Source organism: Phoca vitulina, unplaced genomic scaffold (genome assembly GCF_004348235.1).
Source record: "Phoca vitulina isolate PV1807 unplaced genomic scaffold, GSC_HSeal_1.0 scaffold68, whole genome shotgun sequence".
NCBI lineage: Eukaryota > Metazoa > Chordata > Mammalia > Carnivora > Phocidae > Phoca > Phoca vitulina.
Genome location: NW_022589771.1, coordinates 4,815,570 through 4,835,104, shown reverse-complemented (window position 1 = coordinate 4,835,104; position 19,535 = coordinate 4,815,570). Strand labels below are relative to the sequence as shown.

Sequence of the window (19,535 nt, the reverse complement as noted above, 5' to 3'; positions counted from 1 at the left end):
CCGCACTGGAGGGGGCGGGGGCGGGGGTGGAGAGGGGGTGAGGTCTGGGGGGGGCGGCGCTCGTGGGGCGTCTGACGCCGTCCAGGCCGAAGGGCCGAGCAGTGCGCCCCCGCGCAGCGTCCCTTCTCTGCTGCCCGGAGCGTGAGTGTCCTTTGCCCCGTTTTGTTTTCTCCTGCATGGACCCGCGCCATAGATTCGTGCTTCTCGAAGGAGGGGCCAGCAGCATTGGCTTCCCCTGGAAGCTTGTAAGAACTGCAGGGTCTAGGGCCACCCTCAGACCACTGAATCAGTCTGCATTTTCAGGGGATTCTCCAGGCACTTTGTGAAAGCTTATTTTTCCGATAAGGGAGGCAGTAGCACTGTGACCCGCCTTCCCAGGACCTTTCCCAAAGGGCTTCTGGAACTGTGCGCAATCTGTTCTTTCCACCAGTTCTCAAATTGCAACCCAGGCCGCTTCATTCCTCCTCTGCCTGCGACTGCGCTCAGTATTTCATACTATAGAAAGTGGGATGCTTGCTTGGGCAGCCCATATATAGTGTAGGAAGTGGAGAGACCCCCACACGATGTCTCTACTAAAAATGCCATCCCTTGGCTGTGGAGCATCCATGCCATATTAACCCTGTCAGATACGCGAGATCAATTTCTTTACACACCATCTCCAGTAGAGCAAGAATCAGTCAAACAGGAAGTGAAGGCTCAGAGAAGTGGACTCCTTTGCCCCAAAGCACACAGCTAGTGAGAAATGGCGACTCCTTTCCATGTTTTCACGAGCCATCCTGTTCTCTGTGTTGCCTTTGCAAGCACCCGCCAGTCATCACTCATTGCTCCAAAAAAACATTTCTAAAACATCTGCCGTGTTCCAGGTACCATGACAGGAACAGGCTGCTACACTGAAGAGTGTCAATCACACTCATTTGGGCAGCTTTAAGAAAAAGCCAGTCAATTCTATTTACAAAATGCCATCCTGATCCTGATAATCCTGTGGACCTTTCATTTGGGCTGCCATGTTGTGGTAACGTACCAACATGTGACGTGGCAAAGAACTGATGTCTTTGGCCACGGCCACCAAGGGCCTGAGGCCTGTCCACAGACCGGAGAGTGAGCTTGGGGGCTGTATTGGTCTCCCGCAGCTGCTGTAACAAATTGCCACAAACTCAGTGCCTTAAAACAACAGACACTTACTGTCTTACGGTTCTGAGGCCAGAAGTCCAAGGTCAGTTTCCCGCGGGGCTGAAGTCACAGTGTTGACGGGGCCACGCTCCCTCTAGAGACTGGACAGAATGCTTCTCCTCGCCTTGTCCAGCCTCGAGAGCTGCGTTCCTTGCTTGCCTTGGCTCATGGCCCCTTCCTCCTTCTCCAAAGCCAGCAGGGTGCATCTTCTGATCGGCTCCTTCTTTGCATTGGTTCTTGCTCCCCCTCCCTCTCCTGAGGACACCTGGGATGGCACCTGGGGCCCACCTGGATAATCCGGGGTCCTCTCCCCATCTTGAGGTCTTTAGCTTCCTCAGACCCATAGAGACCCTTTCTCCATTTAAAGTAGCTGCCCCCCAGGGCGCCTGGGTGGCTCAGTCGGTTGAGCGTCCGGCTCTTGATTTCAGCTCAGGTTGTGATCTCAGGGTCGTGAGATTGAGCCCTGCACTCGGTGTGGCATCTGCGTGAGATCCTCTCTCCCTCTTCCTCTGCCCCCCTCCTGCTCGAGCTCTATAAATAAATAAATAAATAAAATCTTTTAAAAAATAAATAAAGTAGCTGCCAGCTGAGGAAGAGGGGCAAAACTTGGAGAAAGCAAGGGCCTTAATTTGGCGCCTCCAAATTGCAACTCTGGGAGCACATATGCCAGAGTAACCAGAAAAGTGTCCCACTCGGGTAGGGAAAGCAAGGCGGTTTTATGAGAAAGAATAAGACAATCACGTGATTTAGATAAGGAAGAAAAAAACCCCGTGAGGGGCACTTGGATGGCTCAGTCGTTAAGTGTCTTCGGCTCAGGTCATGATCCAGGGGTCCTGGTCAGCGGGAAGCCTGCTCAGCGGGAAGCCTGCTTCTCCCTCTCCCACTCCCCCTGCTTGTGTTCCTTCTCTCACTTTGTCTCTGTCAAATAAATAAATAAAATCTTTAAAAAAATTTTTTTTTTTAAGATTTTATTTATTTGTGAGAGAGACAATGAGAGACAGAGAGCATGAGAAGGAGGAGGGTCAGAGGGAGAAGCAGACTCCCTGCTGAGCAGGGAGCCTGATGTGGGACTCGATCCCGGGACTCCAGGATCATGACCTGAGCTGAAGGCAGTCGCTTAACCAACTGAGCCACCCAGGTGCCCATAAATAAATAAAATCTTAAAAAAAAAACCAAACCCGTGAATTCAGTGCTAACCAGCTGAGCCACTTTTGATTACCAGCTAATCAATTCCTTTCTTAGTGCCCTCAAACAAAACTATTCCTGGTATGCGTTCGTTAACTCTTCTCTCTTCGTCAAGTTCATATCAGCAGTCTGTGGTCAAATTTGCCAGTCATCCTGTTGGATTTTATGAGCAACTGCTTGTAAAACAATTACGGATTCTGACCCAGTTCAAGAGCTCATTAGTTAGAAAGTAAAATGAAGCCTCAGCATGGAGTCTCTCGTGTGCAGAGATTGTATACAGTTCCGTTCACACTCAGGTACCGGGGACTAGGACCATTCTTCAGCCCATCACAGAAGTGAATCCTCCCCAAGCTGAGCCTCCAGCTAAGAGTGCAGGTGCCTGGCCCGCAGCTGGGCCAGCCCCATGAGACACCCCCTGGGAACCTGAGGCACCTGCTGAGGAGCACGTGAATCCCTGATCCCAAGAAACTGATAGGAAATTTCAGGATTCAGGATTCAGGATTCAGAATTCAGGAATTCAGGATTCCTGAATGGGAAATTCAGGTAATTTCATGACAAAAGCCATCGTAGGGCCTCACGGGGCAGAAACAAGATGGGAAATCTGGATTTGTTTATCCCATTTGTTGATACCTTTTCATGAATACCCTTTGGTCTCATCACCGTACTGTTGATTGAAGGGAACACACCTCCCTCCCCACAAGAGCACCTGCCGCCCCTGAGCCATATCAGGGTAGCAGAAACACGGGGGCGTGGCTCCATACCCCGGCCGCCCACCAGACAGCAATGACAGCGGATCTCACCAGCAAGGGGCTGTCCGGCAGCACCCAGGGGCAGGGGAGAAGGGGAGGTCCCCCAGGGTAAGGGAAGCTGTGAGAGACTACTCACACAGCGGCCAGACCGTCTGTAAGAACAGAGCTCTTGCAGCCACCTGCCCGGGAAACCAACCTGTTCTCTGCAGTGACCAGCCCAGGTAGGCAGCCTGTTGTAAGTCAGACGTAGGAAGCCCCACTGCTCTCTACCAACAGTCCAGAAAGCTAAACAGTAATCTCCATAACCATTAGCTCCAAATGACTAGGGTTTGCTTAATAACTGACAGATTCCCTAATTCTTTGTCCCTATTGCTGATTTCGGACCAACCAGAGAAAGCCGAATATAGACCCCTAACCGGTCACGTGGCATGCCTGCTTCTAGTTAGCGCCGCAGGCCTCCCCGGGCCGCAGCCCCCTCGGGGAGAGCCCGGAGCCTCCGGGTTTCCCACTGTGAAGCCTCGCCTCTCCTCTCCCCGCCCGGGGTCTCTGCCAAGCCCTCGGTGATGGCGGCTGACCTCCTTGCACCAGTCTGGCTGAATGGCTTCCTTCTGCACTTGCTCGGAACAAAACCCCAGCCCCACAGCAGCCGTGGAGGAGGAAGCTATCGTGTGCATGTGTGTGTGTGTGCGTGTGCGTGCGCGTGTGTGTGCGCGAGGGAGTGGCCCGGGCGTAAGAAGGAAGAGCAGAGGACACGTCTGTGTCTCTACTCTCGTGTTTTGTTCAAGGAGTGTCCCCAGCTGCGGAGATGTGGGGGTGCTGTTGCAGCCGTGGGCTTATTCTGATGGGTGCGCGGCCCGCTCTCAGCCCCGTGCTGCGCCCTGCTGGGAAGCCGGGTGCTGTGCGCCCCGCTGTGGTCCCCAGAAGCCAGGTGCCGCGCTAAGCCCCGGAGCCTGGGACCGTGTCCTGATTTGTTAGGAGCATCTCTGCAGATGTCATTAAGTTATGGATCCCGAGATGAGGTCGTCCTGACTCCACCTGACGACTGGTGTCTAGAAGAGAAAGGCGAGGGACATGGGCCTGAGAGACACGGAGAAGGCCGATGCAGACCGGGCAGAGACCGGCCGGCGCAGGGGCCAGGCCCGGACCGCCCAGGACGGCTGCAACCACCCGCAACTGGGGGAGCGGCCTGGACACCTTGTCCCTCCGCTCCAGTGGACTTCAGACCTCGAGCCTCCGGAGTGTGAGAGAACAGACCTCTGTGTGAAGCCATCCAGTTCGTGGTACTTTGCTGCGGCAGCCCCAGGACTCGGGGACGCCAGGCCTGAGCACATTCCCTGGGTGCGGGCACCTGGGCTTGGGGTCGGTCCTGAGGTGGCAAATGAGAAGCTTTGGCCGAGGCTCTGTTGTATGTGTGTGTGTGTGTGTGTGTGTGTGTGTGTGTGTGTGCGCCCTCACGCGCGCTTGCACTTACGTGTGAAATGGGGAAGCTTTGAATATGCAATTAATGGAACAAATATTAAATATCAGACTTTATTTTTCTCAGACTTTATTTTCACAACAGCATCTATAATTTAAAGGTTAAGAAGACAACAAAGGGAACAGGGACAGTGGGTCTTCTCAGCACTGCTATTTGTGTATGTGACCCAACTCATAAAATGAGGGGAAAAGTCCAAATTACAAAAGAAAAAAGAAAAGTAAAGGACACCAAAACTAAGACCAATATTTTCTCTTTCATACGCTCTTTTCATAACCATTAGCTTCAATCTTGCAAAGGTTCTTCAAAATCTGGGACACTTTACAAGGTTCCCAGCCTTTGCCACTTCTATTCAAGGTATTATCAGAAGAGCAATCCAGCAAGGTAACGAAACAAAAGGCATCCAAATTGGAAAGGAATAAGTACAATTACCTCTGTTCACAAATTGTATGACTTTATATGTGGAAAACCACAAATATTCAGCAAAAAAAAACACCCCAAAAATGTTGCATTTCTGGTCCCTAACAATGAACGATCTGAAAAAGAAATGAAGAAAAACAGTTCCACTTACAACAGCATCAAAAAGAATAAACTACTTAGGGATTAACTTAATCAAGGAAATGAAAGACATACTGAAAACTATAAAACATTGCTCAAAGATATTAAAGAAGACATAAATACACGGGAAGACATCCAGTGTTCATGAATTGCAAGACTGAATATTGTTAAGATGCAAATACCACCCAAAGTGACCTCCAGAGTCAGTGCAATCCCTGTCAAAATCCCAATGACATTTTTTGTAGAGAGAGAAAAACCCACTGTAAGATTCACGTGGAATCTCAAGCTACCCCGAAATTGGCAAAACAATCCTGAAAAAGAAGAAGGAAGCTAAGGACTCACACTTCTTCATTTCAAAACTTACTACAAAGCTACCATTATCAAAACAGTGTGGTACTGGCCTAAAGACAGACACAGACCAATGGACTAGAACAGAGAGCCCAGAAATAAATGCTTGCATATATGGCCAAATGATTTTGGATGGGGGTGCCGAGACCGATGGGGGAAGGATGATCTCTTCAACAAATGGTGCTGGGAAAACTGGGCATGCCTGTGCAAAACCATGAGGTCGGGCTCATCTAACCCCACATAACACCTGCCTCACAGAGATCAAAGAACGGGGTGTTAGAGCTGGCTGGGAGGGCTTTAGAAGGGCGGCTGCTCTATGGACCTAGAGAGTAAGGAAGAAAGAGGAGAGCGAAGAATTGTTGGCATTTTTGAACACCGGCTTCGGGACAGGTGTTTTGTAGAAATGGTTTCACTTAACCCTCCTAAAATTCCTCTGAAGTAGGTATTGCTTAGCCTGACGAAGAAAATAAAATTAGCTGTAATCCTCCAATCTAGAGATGGCCACTGGTGTGAACCTCTACATTAAAAAAAAAATGCTTTTCCTGGGGCGCCTGGGTGGCTCAGTCAGTTAAACGTCTGCCTTCAGCTCAGGTCATGATCCCAGGGTCCTGAAACCGAGCCCCGCGTCGGGCTCCCTGCTCCGCAGGAAGCCTGCTTCTCCCTCTCTTGCTCCCCCTGCTTGTGCTCTCTCTCTGTCAGGTAAATAAATAAAATCTTTAAAAAACGTTTTTCCTTATTAAACTTCTCTTCAGGACTTAACGTAGCAATGGGAGCTCGTTGCAGCCAGGGAAACAGTGCACATTAAAATCGGTGTCGCCCACGCCAGTTTCCCCTGGGGGGCTGGAAACACGGCTACAGTCAACACGGGGAAGCAGGTGGCATGGCTGAATTGCTCTGAGAGTGACCGGCCAAGGGACACCATCTCAAACCACCGAAGTCTGGATTTAAGCCACAGCGCCAGGTGGTCTTCATCATTCATGTGTTCAGTGAGATATAATTCATTAAGGGGCTCGTGTGTAGCAGGTGTCATTCAAGATTCCGGGAATACAAAAGAATATGATCCTGACCTCCCCCCTCTGGGGTCTCTTACAATCTAACAAAGAAAGAGAGCAGTATTTGAGAACGCTGTAACTGGGGGCTGTGGGGCTCAAGGACTGGAGAGCCGCCTCTTTGGGGAGATCAGAGAAGGCCTCCTGGCAGAGGTGACAGCCCCGGGTGCACGTGGACTTCAGATACAAACTGGTGCTGAGCGCAAATGCAGGACAGCAAAGGTGGATGCAGGCGGCAACAGAAAAGCCTGGTTCCAAATGCGAGGCCACTTCTCCCATCCCCTTACAGTGAATGCACAGAAAAGAAAACCCAAAAGCATCGTTGCCCCTCCGTGGACCCAGCCCCTTTAATTGCAGAAATTATAGAGAGCGCGGCGCGCCTGAGCCAGCCGGTAAATCTTCTGCTTAAGGGCTCTCCTCCTGGCAGAGGTGTCGCTCTGCTCTTGAAGCAGCCAGGAATAGTGCTCTCTGTCCTGCAGGATCTGCATCATGGCTTTCTGTAAGCAACTGCCGAACTCTTGGAGTATGAAATACTGAATTATGAATGGGATCTGGTTGGCGAGACGTTTGCTGGCTTCCTGGAAGAGGGGATAAGAAGGGTCAGCGGGAGGGGTCTTGGCCTGTGGTTGCAGCAAAGCCTTGGGATTCTTGGACCCATGGGTAATTGCCTCGATAGGTCCTGGTGGTCCTGTCCACCCCACTGCAGTGGTCAGCACTGAGCCATGGGAAAGTTCTATCTGGGCTGCCTGAGTTCGACGACAGGCAGGTATCCCCTCGGGTACTAAGAACCCACCTTGCAGGCTAGCAAACCCATAGTACACTTCTGGACATCCCAGCCTTCCTGGGAGCTCCGCCCCTCTCCTCCTCCACCCCCACCCTGACTCCACCTCCCCAGAGAGTCCTCTGGGCCCTGCGATCCCCTGGCCCCTTCTGGGAGCAGATTGGGACCTGCTTTAGTGGCCACCTCATTCCCTGTCTGCATAGGTAAGAAGAACAAGTTTGCCTGGCAGCTGGACCTCACATCTGGGTAACTACTTTCTATTCTGATTCAGAAAAGGTTTCAGGATGGGCACCTGGGGGGCTCAGTGGGTTAAGTGTCTGGCTCTTGATTTCAGCTCAGGTCATGATCTCAGGGTCGTGAGATCGAGCCGTGCATCGAGCTCCATGCTCAGTGGGGAGTCTGCTTCTCTCTCTCTGCCCCTCTCCTTCTGCTCCTCCCCCTGCTCTAGCTCGCTCTCTCTCTCTCTAAAATAAATAATCTTTAAAAAAAAAAAAGAAAAGGCTTCAGGAGTTGGGCTTCTTTGCAGGTTAAAATTACTTTCCTTTCTATGCACCCCACATTTCTGTCCATGGACGGAGGTTTGGAAACTCTGGAGGTGATTGGGTCACAGAATCTAGGGAAAGGAATTTTCATTCCTATTTTGTGGAGCCGGTGAATTTGAGGCCGTTTGAGTCCCGAATGCCTTCTGAACATCACGGAAAACTAAATGCTAACTAGTAAAGTTAGTGCTTGTTGTATTTTGCTGTATTCTGATAATAGCAATTTTGTAATTCACGCATAGCATAAAATATAAAGAACTTTGCAGTTGGAATGCATGCTTTGTCACATTAAAAACCTGATTCCCAAATTCCCAAATTAATTAAAAGTTCCTAGACAGGGTTACAACTATATGTTGTAACAACAGGGTTATAACTATAAATGAGACAATATGTGAGCATTTCTCACTGCAGAAGGGGCTTCAAACCGAGTAGCGGCCCCTCCCGCCTTCCCCTGGGAAGCAGCTTCAGTCAGAATGCCTGGGGTCTGCGGGGCCAATACCCCCGCCACCGACCTATGTGCTTACCCAGAAATAGGCATTCAGGTGCACCCCAATCTCAGTGATGGACGACACCGAAGACAGATCTTTTGAGAATGGCAGTTTCAACTCAGGATCCTTCAAGGGCTTTCCCGCTGGGTTAAAAACCTCTTTCCGGACTTGGTTCAGAACCACGCTGTAAATCTCGTCTTGACAATAAACCAGCTGCTCCATTCTGAACTGAAGTCGGATCAGATTTTCTGCTGTTTCTGCTTGTCTCGTTTTTATGTCTTCAATCTTGTTCTGGTTGGATAAGAGAAAGCACGTGACTTCTTGCCTCCCCCTTGTTGTTTTAAACATCGTAGGAAGTCCTATTATGTTGGGATGGTATTAGACGTAATTTCAGGTCCAGGAAGGCCTTGATTTTACATGGCGACTCTGAGGAGGACCGCTGCACCCCATGCTGCTATCCTCCTCCATCCTGTGTCTCTACCCCTGCAGGGTTCTGCCCACTCCTCTGCTGCGGGTCCTCCTCTCTGCCCCGACCTCCCTTCGCTCCCACATCACCGTCTGCCTGCCTCCTCGATCGTGGTCTACTCTATACTTCTACGTCCATCACTGTGGTCTCTCTAATCAGCTTGAATCCACGCATTCAAGAATGAATCTGCACCAATGAACACAGTGGGGTAACAGCTTGACATCTCTGTTTCCCAGAAATCCCGTGACTCCTGTGTTACCCCCGCAGTCAGGGGCATTCTGGGAAGGGAAGGGATGACGTGGTGGAGAAGAGCCCCTTCTTGGGGTCAGGAGCGTGGGGGGGGCAGGGGGCCAACAAGCAGGGCCTGGGAAGGACAGGCTGCTGGAGAAATGGTGGTCCAGGACCCGGCCTGTCCCCCATCCCCTGGTGAGGCACCCGAGGCCTCAGACGAAGCCCTTGGAAGAGATGGAGAGGTCAGAAGTCAGACTGAGTTTCCACCAACTGGCCAAAGAGGTAAAAGGAGACATTCGGTTGTTACGGGAAAATGGCAGAAATTCTCTTTCCTGCTCACCTGAGTTGTGGAATGAGATTCAGACCCACTGGCCCAGGCTTGGGCAGAGGAGGGTTTTTATCTAGAGCCTGGGGATGGCGGGGGGGGGGACCAGGAACACCCCTGGTTCCCATCACTGAGAGGGAAATCAGAGCTGTTTCAGTGGAAACCAACAGAGCTGCGACAATATTTTTAAGTCCCACTTGGAAAGATTTTGGAGTAGGACTAGTGGATTATTCTGTCCTTTGTGGTAGAAAGAGATTCAAAGAACCGGGCAGTCACCAGGTATGTTCAGAGCATCACCACGGAGCCTCCAGCCCACCGTGCGGCGGAAGCTCCCATAGACAGGGTAACTCGACCGAGAGCTTTGTTCGTCCCTCCCGGGGAGGGCAGACTGGCTGCCACCAGCCCAGCCGGCCCGCAGTTATAACCTTGGCTCTGGATTTCTAAACGACAGTAAATATCCCACTTCTCTCAAAGGTTAGACCCAGATAAAAGAGCCAGCAGTACAGGTGACTGGCACGTAGACTGTGGGTGCTGACCTGGGCTGTTTGACTGAGGTTGGAAAATTCACGAAAATGCCTCTTGGCTGCATCGGCGAACGTTTGTTGGACAATTTCTGACCAAAGAAAGAACAAAGCATCCGTAAATCGCAAGCAGGAATAAAACAGGTGAGAGACACAGGGAAGTGAAATCACGTTACGTGGACCCCATTCCAATGTCGCGCTCCCCAGATCTATAGACCAAGAGAGAAGGAGGGGACAGTACATTGTCCCACGGAGACACAAAAGCCACCCCCACCCCCACCCTGCCCGGGTCCTGTCCACTTGCTGTCCTTTCATGGAGTGTGTGTTCTCTCCAGGACTAGGACCTGGCTATACCCCGGCATGGTTGGGTGGAGGGGAGGAATAGCCAGACCACGCTCCTGTGCACTCTTGTCTTCCCCCCAAAATGGTCAAAGAAGATCTTCCTGCTTGGTTTGATAATTGCACCCCGATCCTTCCCTCTAAGGCACTGAGCCCGACAGAAGGTGGAAGGTACCGGGCTGGGCTGACCATGTGCAAGGCACTGGGAGAGCTCCTCACCAACAGCCTTGTGGAGAATGGTGAGCGCGGGGTCTACCAGCTGTTCCATGTACTGGTGCACTATGGTCTCGAACGTCTTGTAGCTGACAAATCCAAGAAGCTCTTTACCGCGATACTGCTTTTCATATATTGAGACTTCTTCGTGAATAGTATTTTTAACTGCAGTATAAGACAGACCACCATGGTGAAGTCTAATGATTCCACAAACATTTTACAAATAGAAACATTTTTTTTATTGCAGCCTTGCTCACCCACGGTACCCCAAGGCAATATTTCTAAATGGAGTTTTTTCATAATGAAAAAAAAATTATGGTCTGATAATGCCAGTTTAAGGAAAACTGACTTTTAAGAAACAAAATTGTTATCCTATGGAAACGTGTTTCAGTTGAGAGTCATCACCCTGAGAGATGAGCTTAGTGTTTGTAACTGGTAGAAAGTACCGGATTAGTTCCACGAAAACAGAAACTTAAATATTATTACAGCACTTACAGATCTCCCAAGAACACACCCAGACTACAGTTGGAGGAATCCTACCATGGACATGAACAGTGCTGTTTTTATCAAGTGCCAAAACAAAGATACGACACACACACACACACACACACACACACACACACACACACACACACCCTGCAGGCATCTGGACTCTGGCAGAAGGGAAATTGGAACTTCCTCAGGCAAAGCAAGGAGATTCTTATCAAACCACCGACCTCTGCGGTCTTGCATTAGGGGCGAAGAGAAAAAGGCAAATGAGGTAAGTAGAATTGTCTAGTCTCCAAACAAAGGAGCAAGAAGAAAGCTGGAGGTGGTAGAATTGTAGAATTTGGTGAGGGCAAGGCTCTACATTGATGGCTGAGAAGAGGTGATCCATTGCTAAGGGGCCCCATGGTGTCTTGTGTGGGCATGTTCGGCTGTTTTCACACTTCTTCTGAGCCAGAAGTAGCCTCTGGTCTTGGTAAATATGACCCCAAGATGTTTAGGGGGAGCCTTGTCCCAGGACTTACCTTTTTGGGTATTGGCTGTGAGTACAAGTACCCAGCTTTCAAAATCCTCCCTGATTTTGTTAAATAAGCGGGTATCTTTCTTCTTTACGACTTCTTCTCCCCCTATTAACTTTTCAATGTCCTGATTAAACATCTTAATTTTCTGAAAATGAGATAAAGTCATCAATCTGCGCTGTAATCACATTAAAGAGCTGGGACCTGCCTGGGGCTGCAGCGTGTGGTGTGGGGCGGAGGGGGGGGGGGCTGCCAGAAATCTGGTCAGCTACCCAACCACTCCATCTCCCAGGTGAGACAAATGGCGGGCAGCTCCCTGCAAAACAGGGCTGCCGGCATGCCCCGGGCAGGGACGCATGGGGGGCCATCTCAAGAGGTGCTGGGCCGCCAGGGAGGATGTGGCCATCTACAGGGATCTGGTGACACAGAAACCAGTTTCTGTGCCTGAGTGTCATAAGGAGTCCCGGTCACCCTCACCTCGATCAGAAAGAACATTCTATCGGCTTCATTGCTGGGGATGTCGTCTCCACACTGGTGCAGCTCCTCCGTCGCCCTCTGGTGGCTCTCCCTTATTTGCTTTTCTAACAACGGGAGTGATTTCTGAACAAAATAATAGCAAACAATGAAACTCTGCAGCTTGATGAAATTGGCTGATAGGTTTCTTAGATACATGGGCGGAATCCCATGTGAAAGCTTTCAAGGGGACCCGGAATCTCTATTATTGTGTGAAGCTTGTTAACACGGACACCTGTTAAAGAGCCCAAGGATGGCTTTGCGTGCAATGGGTGTGCGCCACGGCCTGAAAGATCTAGTGTAGAAATTTGCTGTTTTGTTAATGTCATTGGGGTGGGGAGGAATCAAGAGGTGGCCAGGTTTTGGTTTGGCTTGGTGCTCTGTATTTAGAGAACAAGTAAGGGCACCTGGGTGGCTCAGTCGATTAAGCATCCAACTCTTGGTTTTGGCTCAGGTCGTGCTCTCAGGGCTGTGGGATCGAGCCCCAGGCCGGCCTCTGCGCTCAGCGGGGAATCTGCTTGGGATTCTCTCTCTCCCTCTCCCTGTGCCCCTCCCTGCCACATACTCTCTCTCTCTCTCTAAAATAATAAAATCTTTTAAAATATTTTTAGAGAACAAGTACACTTGAATGTAACATAAGCTTCCTTTAGTAAAATGTTCTGTTGGTGATCATTTGGGTGTCATAAACTGATAAACGGTGCTAGGGTAGAGGGTCTATCTTGGATATCGGTGTCAGGCTGGGTAGAGTCCTAACCAATCAGCGATGCTGATGCTAAGGAAGGGGAGGAGAAGGCAGGACATCGAGAGGCACCACAGAGGGCTGTCTTTGGGCCAAACGCCGTTCTGCAGCCCCCACATCTCAGTTGAGCCCCACACTGCAGGACAAAGCACATGGCTTTACTGCCTCTTTGATTTACGAGAGAGGAACCTAAGGCTCAGAGAGGCAAGCTGCCTGATCCTGTCACCAAGCGAGTAAGTGGTGGAGTCCCAGTGCACGTCCTGCTCCCCGCCTCCCCAGCCCAAGCAGGTGGACACGAGGCCTGAGGGGCCAGTGGCCCCAGCGTCTGCTTCGGTGAGTGGGAACACTGCGGCCAGACAGGAGGAGTGCGTGGGGGGTTAAAGGCAGTTTGCAGATTAGCATCCCAAGCCCAGGTAAGATGCTGATGAAGGTGGACGACACCAGAAGTAATAAGGTCCTCACAGGGGCTCTTTTTTGTTTTGTTTTGTTTTCAGGCATTTTGAATCTATGGTCAGAAATGTATTCAATTTTTTCCTGATGTTTCAAATGATCATTATCATAATGGTCTTGTTATGAATTTTAAAAAATTAACTTAGAATACCACAAATGTAAAATTAAAGTTTTAATGTAAAATATTTAAACGCTGAGAAATATATCATCAAAAATACTTATCAAAACGCAGTGTCTTTTCGCAAAAACAAAGTTTTTGTCAATGAGACGGGGCTGTGTCCTTTAGACGGGGGTATGTCTTTTGAAGCCCTCTTGTGCAAATGAAGGGGGTTCCACTGGAATCAGGGCTCCTCAAAGTATGTTTCCCGGACCACCTGGGAAGTTACAAGCGCAAATTCATTGCCTCCTACCCTCTAGATTTACCGACTCAGAAACTTGAATTGGGACCCAGGAATCTGAATTTAAATAAGCTTTCCAAGTGACTCTTGTGTGCAGTTTGAGAACCACTGGCCCCTTCCAACCGAATGTTCCTGGAGTATGTGTTTCCTGGCTCGGAAGAATTCATTGCTTTTGTCTGCTGGTAAAATAATTGACTGTTTCATTCTCAAGGTCGACAAAATGTTAACCTCTTGCAAAAGGATACATTTGCTAAGTGCGTGTTCATTCCTTTTACCCTTCTAAAGTGGCTTATCGTGTTCTTCCTTCCCTTGTTGCTTCCCCCAAATTGACGGATTGAGCAACTTCTTCAACATTACACGGCTGTTGCTTCCAGGTTTTGGAAGCTCTGCTGGGAACCTCTGACCATGAGCGGTTTGGTTTTCAGAATGAGCCTGTCTTCTGGCTCGTGTGGGCAGCTCGGGGGGTGTCGCAGACATCTCAGGATGGAGGGACTTGGGTAGGCTGTGATTTTTACAACTCGCGACCCAACCCGTTGACTCACATTGATGTGCAAGATGAGCTCATTGGTCAGTCTTTCTGCCAGACAGGGCACCGTAGCCTTTCCTTCCTCCAGGAGAGCTCTGAGACAAGACAGAACACATGGGCGTTCAGGAAGGACCCTGGTTATCAATACTGTCAGGAAAACCTCGCCGAAATGGAGGCGGGAGGCCAGAAGGGGGAGCTCCCACGCCATACCGTGGTCTAAGAAGTGTCCATTCCAGACCCAGCAGAAGCCTCCTCAACAGGAGAGAATCATCAGCTTTGGGCCCCAGAAAAAAGGATGTGCACCGTCTCTCCTACAAGCAATCCACCACCCTTGCAACTCAGCCAAAGAAAAACTGTCAGCACCCTGAACGCTTGTCTTTCTTCAATGGACTGAGTTCAAAACAACCCAACTTTCCCTTCTTCTCCATAAAATAATGCTCCTCTTCTTTATTTGTTGGACTTGCCTATGGTTTTGCCATGACTCCTTTACCCCAGATTGCAATTCTCTGTTATTCCCAAATAAATTCATTTTTGCTGGAAAAAGAACTCACTGTTTTATTTCTAAGGTCAACAACCTATATGATCATTTTTCCTATTCTGGGCTTTATTAAGTGTCAGCTCCCTAGGGTGACACAGGCCATCAGAAAGCCAAGTAGTGCATAGAAAGACAGTTGCTAATTATGGAGTGAGCCCAAACCCAAGCAAGCAGGGTGCTACAAAGGTTACATTCATTTTCTCTTTTATCATCTCAATAAACTCATGAGGTAAGTCATCTTTTTATCTACAGGAAAACAAAACAAACTTAACTTCATAGAGGATAAATGACTTGCCCAAACTAGTATTTTATTTCTTGTAACAAATAATTATTTCCGAATAGCCAAATCAGTCTTAATAAAGAGGAAAACCCGGAGGCACTCTACTTCCTGATTTCAAATATATATTACAAAGCTACAGTAATTAAAACAATATGGTACTTGCATAAACACAGACATACAGACCAATGAAACAGAACAGTGAGCCCAGAAATAAACCCAGGCACATGCAGTTAACTGGTCTTTGACAGAGGGTCAAGAGTATACAATGGGGGAAGGATAGTCTCTTCACCGAACGATGATGGGAAAACTGGACAACCACGTGCAAAATAATGCAACTGGATCCATATCTTACACTATTACACAAAAGTCTGATTAAAAAGGCTTGAATGTAAGAGGCGCCCTCGTGGCTCAGTCGGTTGAGCATCAGACTCTCGATTTCAGCTCAAGTCTTGATCTCAGGGTTGTGGGACTGAGCCCCATGTCAAGCTCTGTGCTGAGCATGGAGCCTGCTTGAGATTCTGCTCTTCCTCTCTCCCTCTGCCCCTCCCCTGCTTGTGCTTATGCTCTAAATAAATAAATAAATAAATAAAAAGGCTTGAATGTAAGACCTGAGATTATAAAACTCCCAGAAGAGGGGCACCTGGGTGGCTCAGTTAGTTGAGCTTCTGACCCTTGATTTTGGCTCAGGTCATGATCTCAGGGTCATGGGCTCGAGCTCCATGCTCCGCGGGGAGTCTGCTTCTCCCCTGTCTCGTGCTCTCTCTCAAATAAATAAATAAATAAATAAATAAATAAATAAAGTCAATCTTGGGGAAGAAAGACTCCTAGAAGAAAACATTCAGGAAAATATTCATGATATTGGTCTTGGACATGATTTCATGGATGTAGACACCAAAAGCACAGGCAACCAAAGCAAAAACAGGTAAGTAGGGTCCTACCTTGAGGACATTACGCCGAGTGAAATAAGCCAGTCCCAGAAGGGCAGATACTGTCTGATGCCACATACATGATCTGTCTACACTGGCCAAACTCACAGAACCAGAGAGTGGAGCGGTGGTTGCCAGGTGTTTGGGGGACGGGAGACAGGGACTTGCTAACCAACAGGGGCGACATTTCAGTTATGCAAGATGAAAAAGTTCTAGAGGTGGCTGGTCAGCATTGTGCCTGGAGTTAACAATGGGACTGTGCACCTAAACATTTGCTGAGAGGGCTGATCTCATGTTAAGTGTGCTTACCCCAATAAAACTATATTAAAAAAGATTTCAAATGGTGCTTACTAAGTGGCAGGCACAGTTCTAAGGGTTTTACGAATACTAATGCGTTGAATCCATGAACAACTGATTTTAAAGGCACAGCGAGGCTCCGTAGCTAGCCCAGGGCCACACACCAGGCTGCAGAGTGTTTGCGGAGTGTGTGATATACACGAATCCAGGAAGGATCCCACAGGACCATTATTCCAGCTCCGCTCTGAGTGTTTCTCATGCAACAGGTGAGTCCCCGCACACGGGCCCTCAAGGATTTCCACTCGGATGCAGGACGACAAAGCACATCAATGCACTTTTCTCGTCCAAGACTTTGCTTTCCCAAGGACCTTGAATGGTGGTGTTCACAGCGCGGTCCCTGCCCCGGTAACATTGACCTCTACCGGGAATGGGACAGAAACACAAATTCTTGGGCCCCGCCCCAGACCCGGGGTGAACACAGACATAGTCTACATTGATCTCTATCACTTGGCCACCATCTTGGCCAGTTCTGGAAGGCAGGGCTGGCTTCCACAGAGGGTAGTCCTAGGGCGGCCCTAAAGAATCTCACCTGAAATACGGATGTGCTTGGAAGAACATCGTTTCTTTCTCGGTTGCCTCGGCCAGGCTCAGCTTGTTGGTGATCTCCTCCTGTCCCCGGCACCTCACGATCATGTAGCCCTTCTGCAGACGGTACGTGAGGTTCTGCGCCACTTTCACGACCATGTGTTCGGTACCCTTGTCCACGAGGTCTGGTTTGGTCAGGATTCCTGGGAGAGGAGTAGCCAAGGACAGTGGAAAAGGTCAGTTTTCTCCTCACATACACGTGAATGCTGCTAGGCTCTGGGATCCTTCCTCAGCCAGGACCCGGGAAGCCTTCTGGAGCTCTGGTGGCGCAGGGCCTGAAACCCCATTCACGCATTCCATCGCCACCCCTCTTACCTGCGTCTTTATTTGCTCTCCCACTCACTCAATTCAGTCATTTCCTTGTGTAATTTATTGAACAGACAGGCTCCACCGTGTTCCCTGAAACGGATCATTCCCTGCTGGACAGACGGTCTGGGTCCCCCTCTAGTATCTCCCGCCACAGACTCACTCTGCCCTCTTCCTGTGGGTGGAGGCCTCCTTGGATAGCGTCCTCCCTACCTCCCTCTCCCCCTGCTGCCCCCACAGCCTCCCACTTAGATTGGATGGAACGCTTTGAATTCTGAGTATCGATTTCCACTCATGTTCTTAGGGTGTCAAATAGCCACTGCATTTTTCTGTCTATTTAGGGTGGAAACTTAATGTCATCTTCTACTCTCTTTGCCCTTGTTTTCAGTTTGTGGTTCAGTCTGGCCATCTGGCTTATCATTTCCTGAAACTTTCCTGGCATCTAAGCAGTTGAATTTCTCTCTGTTCTACCTTCCTATTACCAAAGGTGGTCATCAAGAGTGTACCCTTGGGGCGCCTGGGTGGCTCAGTCATTAAGCGTCTGCCTTCGGCTCAGGTCATGATCCCAGGCTCCTGGGATCAAGCCCCGCATCGGGCTCCTTGCTCCGCGGGAAGCCTGCTTCTCCCTCTCCCACTCCCCCTGCTTGTGTTCCTGCTCTCGCTATCTCTCTGTCAAATAAATAAAATATTAAAAAAAAAAAAAAGTGTACCCTTATATTCACTAAAAGGTTTGTGTGCGCACAGACCTTCATGTTACTAAGGGAGCCGACAGGTCTCTGAACCTACGCCGGCACCTTCCACCGGCAATGGAGAGGACCCTCCACCAGGAAGGACGACAACAGCCACGAAGGCCCCTCCCTGGAGCCAGCAGTCATCCAGGGAAAGCTAGATCACTGAACTGTAGTCTGAGAAAAAGTAGGAAGATAGGAAGGAGTGAGGTTTGCAATGAGAACTCTCCCTCGCTGGGAAGAGAGGGCCTTCTCACCCAGTGCCTGAGTTTGAAGCCAAGAACTCAAGTAGGAAATACTCACGCCTCCATCGACAGCCTCAGGGCATGAGCATCATCCAGTGTGCCAACTCCTGGGCCATGGAGAAGAGCACTGTCAACAATGTTTCTTCTTTTTAAATTAACTCTTTCCTGAATACATTACATATTCATATTGAATTTAAAAATGCTTATTAAGCCCACTGCTTTAGGTATGAAAATGGCGGTGAACAAGATTGCCAAGTCCCTGATTTCGTAACAATCCCCTTACCTTCTAGTGGGTAAAAGCCAGATAAATTAGTCTAGTGATATACAAGCAATAAAGAAAAAGTATCTGATATTGAGAAGTGCTGGCAGAGAATGAAAATCCAGTCATGTGCAGGCAGGGGCGGATGGTGCCGTGTTGGGTTGGGTGACAAAGAAGGCCTCTGGGAGGGCAGCGTTTGGCTGAGATCTGAATGAGAGGAAGGAGCCAGTCCTATGAGAATGGTGGAGGAGCATTCCAGGCCCTGGGGATGACAGCTACGCTGGAGAGTTGTGGGCAAGGCAGAAGCGATGGGAACCACGATCAGAGAGGCATAGGCAGCCAGGTCACAGGAGGCTTTTTTGTCCAGGAAAGGGGTCCAGGGTTTATGTCTGTGAGGTGGGAACGTTAGGGTAGAAGCAGAGGAGGGGCCTGACTTTATTTACCCGCTTAAAGGCCAGTGGGGGGTGTGCTGTAGTGGGCAAGGTGAGTGCCTGGAGACCCAGTCAGAGGACGTTTGAGTCATCCAGGCAAGAGATGATGGGGGCCTGGTCTAGTGGTGAGCGTGGAGATGGAGAGGAGTGGACAGACTTGGTATAGTTTTGGAGACAGAATCACCGGGATTCCAGATGAATGAGACATGGAAGCAGGGGAAGGAGGAGTCACGAGTGACTCTCAGATTTGGCTCTAGAGCTGAGCAGGCAGGTGCAGTGCTGTGAGGTGGAGAAGCCGTGGGAGGGAGGAGAACTGAGGTGGGGCGGGGTATCAGGAGCTGTGTTTTGGTCGCATTACATCGGAGACGTTTAATAGACATCCAAGTGGAGATGTCAAGCCTAGGGAGAGGTAAGGGTTACAAATTTAGATCTGGGACTTGCCAGCACATAGAGAGACTCAAAGCCACGGACGAGTAAGCTCGCCTAAAGAGCACATGTTGATAGAGGGGAGATCTCAGAACCAAGTTTTGGGTTTCCGACATTTAGGGGTCAGAGAATGGAAGAAACAACCAGACAAGACTAAGAATGTGACCTCCAGTGGCCAGTGAAGGAGGAGACGGAGCGCGGATGGTGACCCGGGGGCCAGTGGGTTGTGTGTTACAGCAAAGGAAGGACAGATTTCGAGAAGGAGGGAGTGGTCAGCTGTCGGACTGGGTCTGAGGTGGAGAAAGATGGGGACAGAGAAGTAAAGGTGTGTGTCAGCATGGAGGGCATTGGCGACCTTACCAAATGCCATCTCTGTACCTTGGTGGCGACA

At 49.6% G+C, this 19,535-nt stretch overlaps 1 protein-coding gene across 1 annotated transcript in view; it reads right to left on the bottom strand.

Moving 5' to 3' along the window:
- Positions 1 to 6,136: 6,136 nt before the first annotated feature.
- The window catches only part of MX2 (MX dynamin like GTPase 2), a 32,445-nt gene continuing 19,046 nt past the window's right edge, over positions 6,137 to 19,535 (bottom strand). The window contains exons 7-14 of the mRNA XM_032392507.1: positions 16,694 to 16,892; positions 14,083 to 14,161; positions 11,918 to 12,040; positions 11,447 to 11,588; positions 10,443 to 10,601; positions 9,900 to 9,976; positions 8,378 to 8,632; positions 6,137 to 7,111 (exon numbers count right to left, since the gene is read on the bottom strand). Coding sequence (XP_032248398.1) covers positions 6,881 to 7,111; positions 8,378 to 8,632; positions 9,900 to 9,976; positions 10,443 to 10,601; positions 11,447 to 11,588; positions 11,918 to 12,040; positions 14,083 to 14,161; positions 16,694 to 16,892 — 1,265 coding nt within the window. The 3' untranslated portion in view covers positions 6,137 to 6,880. The remainder of the gene's footprint in view (positions 7,112 to 8,377; positions 8,633 to 9,899; positions 9,977 to 10,442; positions 10,602 to 11,446; positions 11,589 to 11,917; positions 12,041 to 14,082; positions 14,162 to 16,693; positions 16,893 to 19,535) is intronic.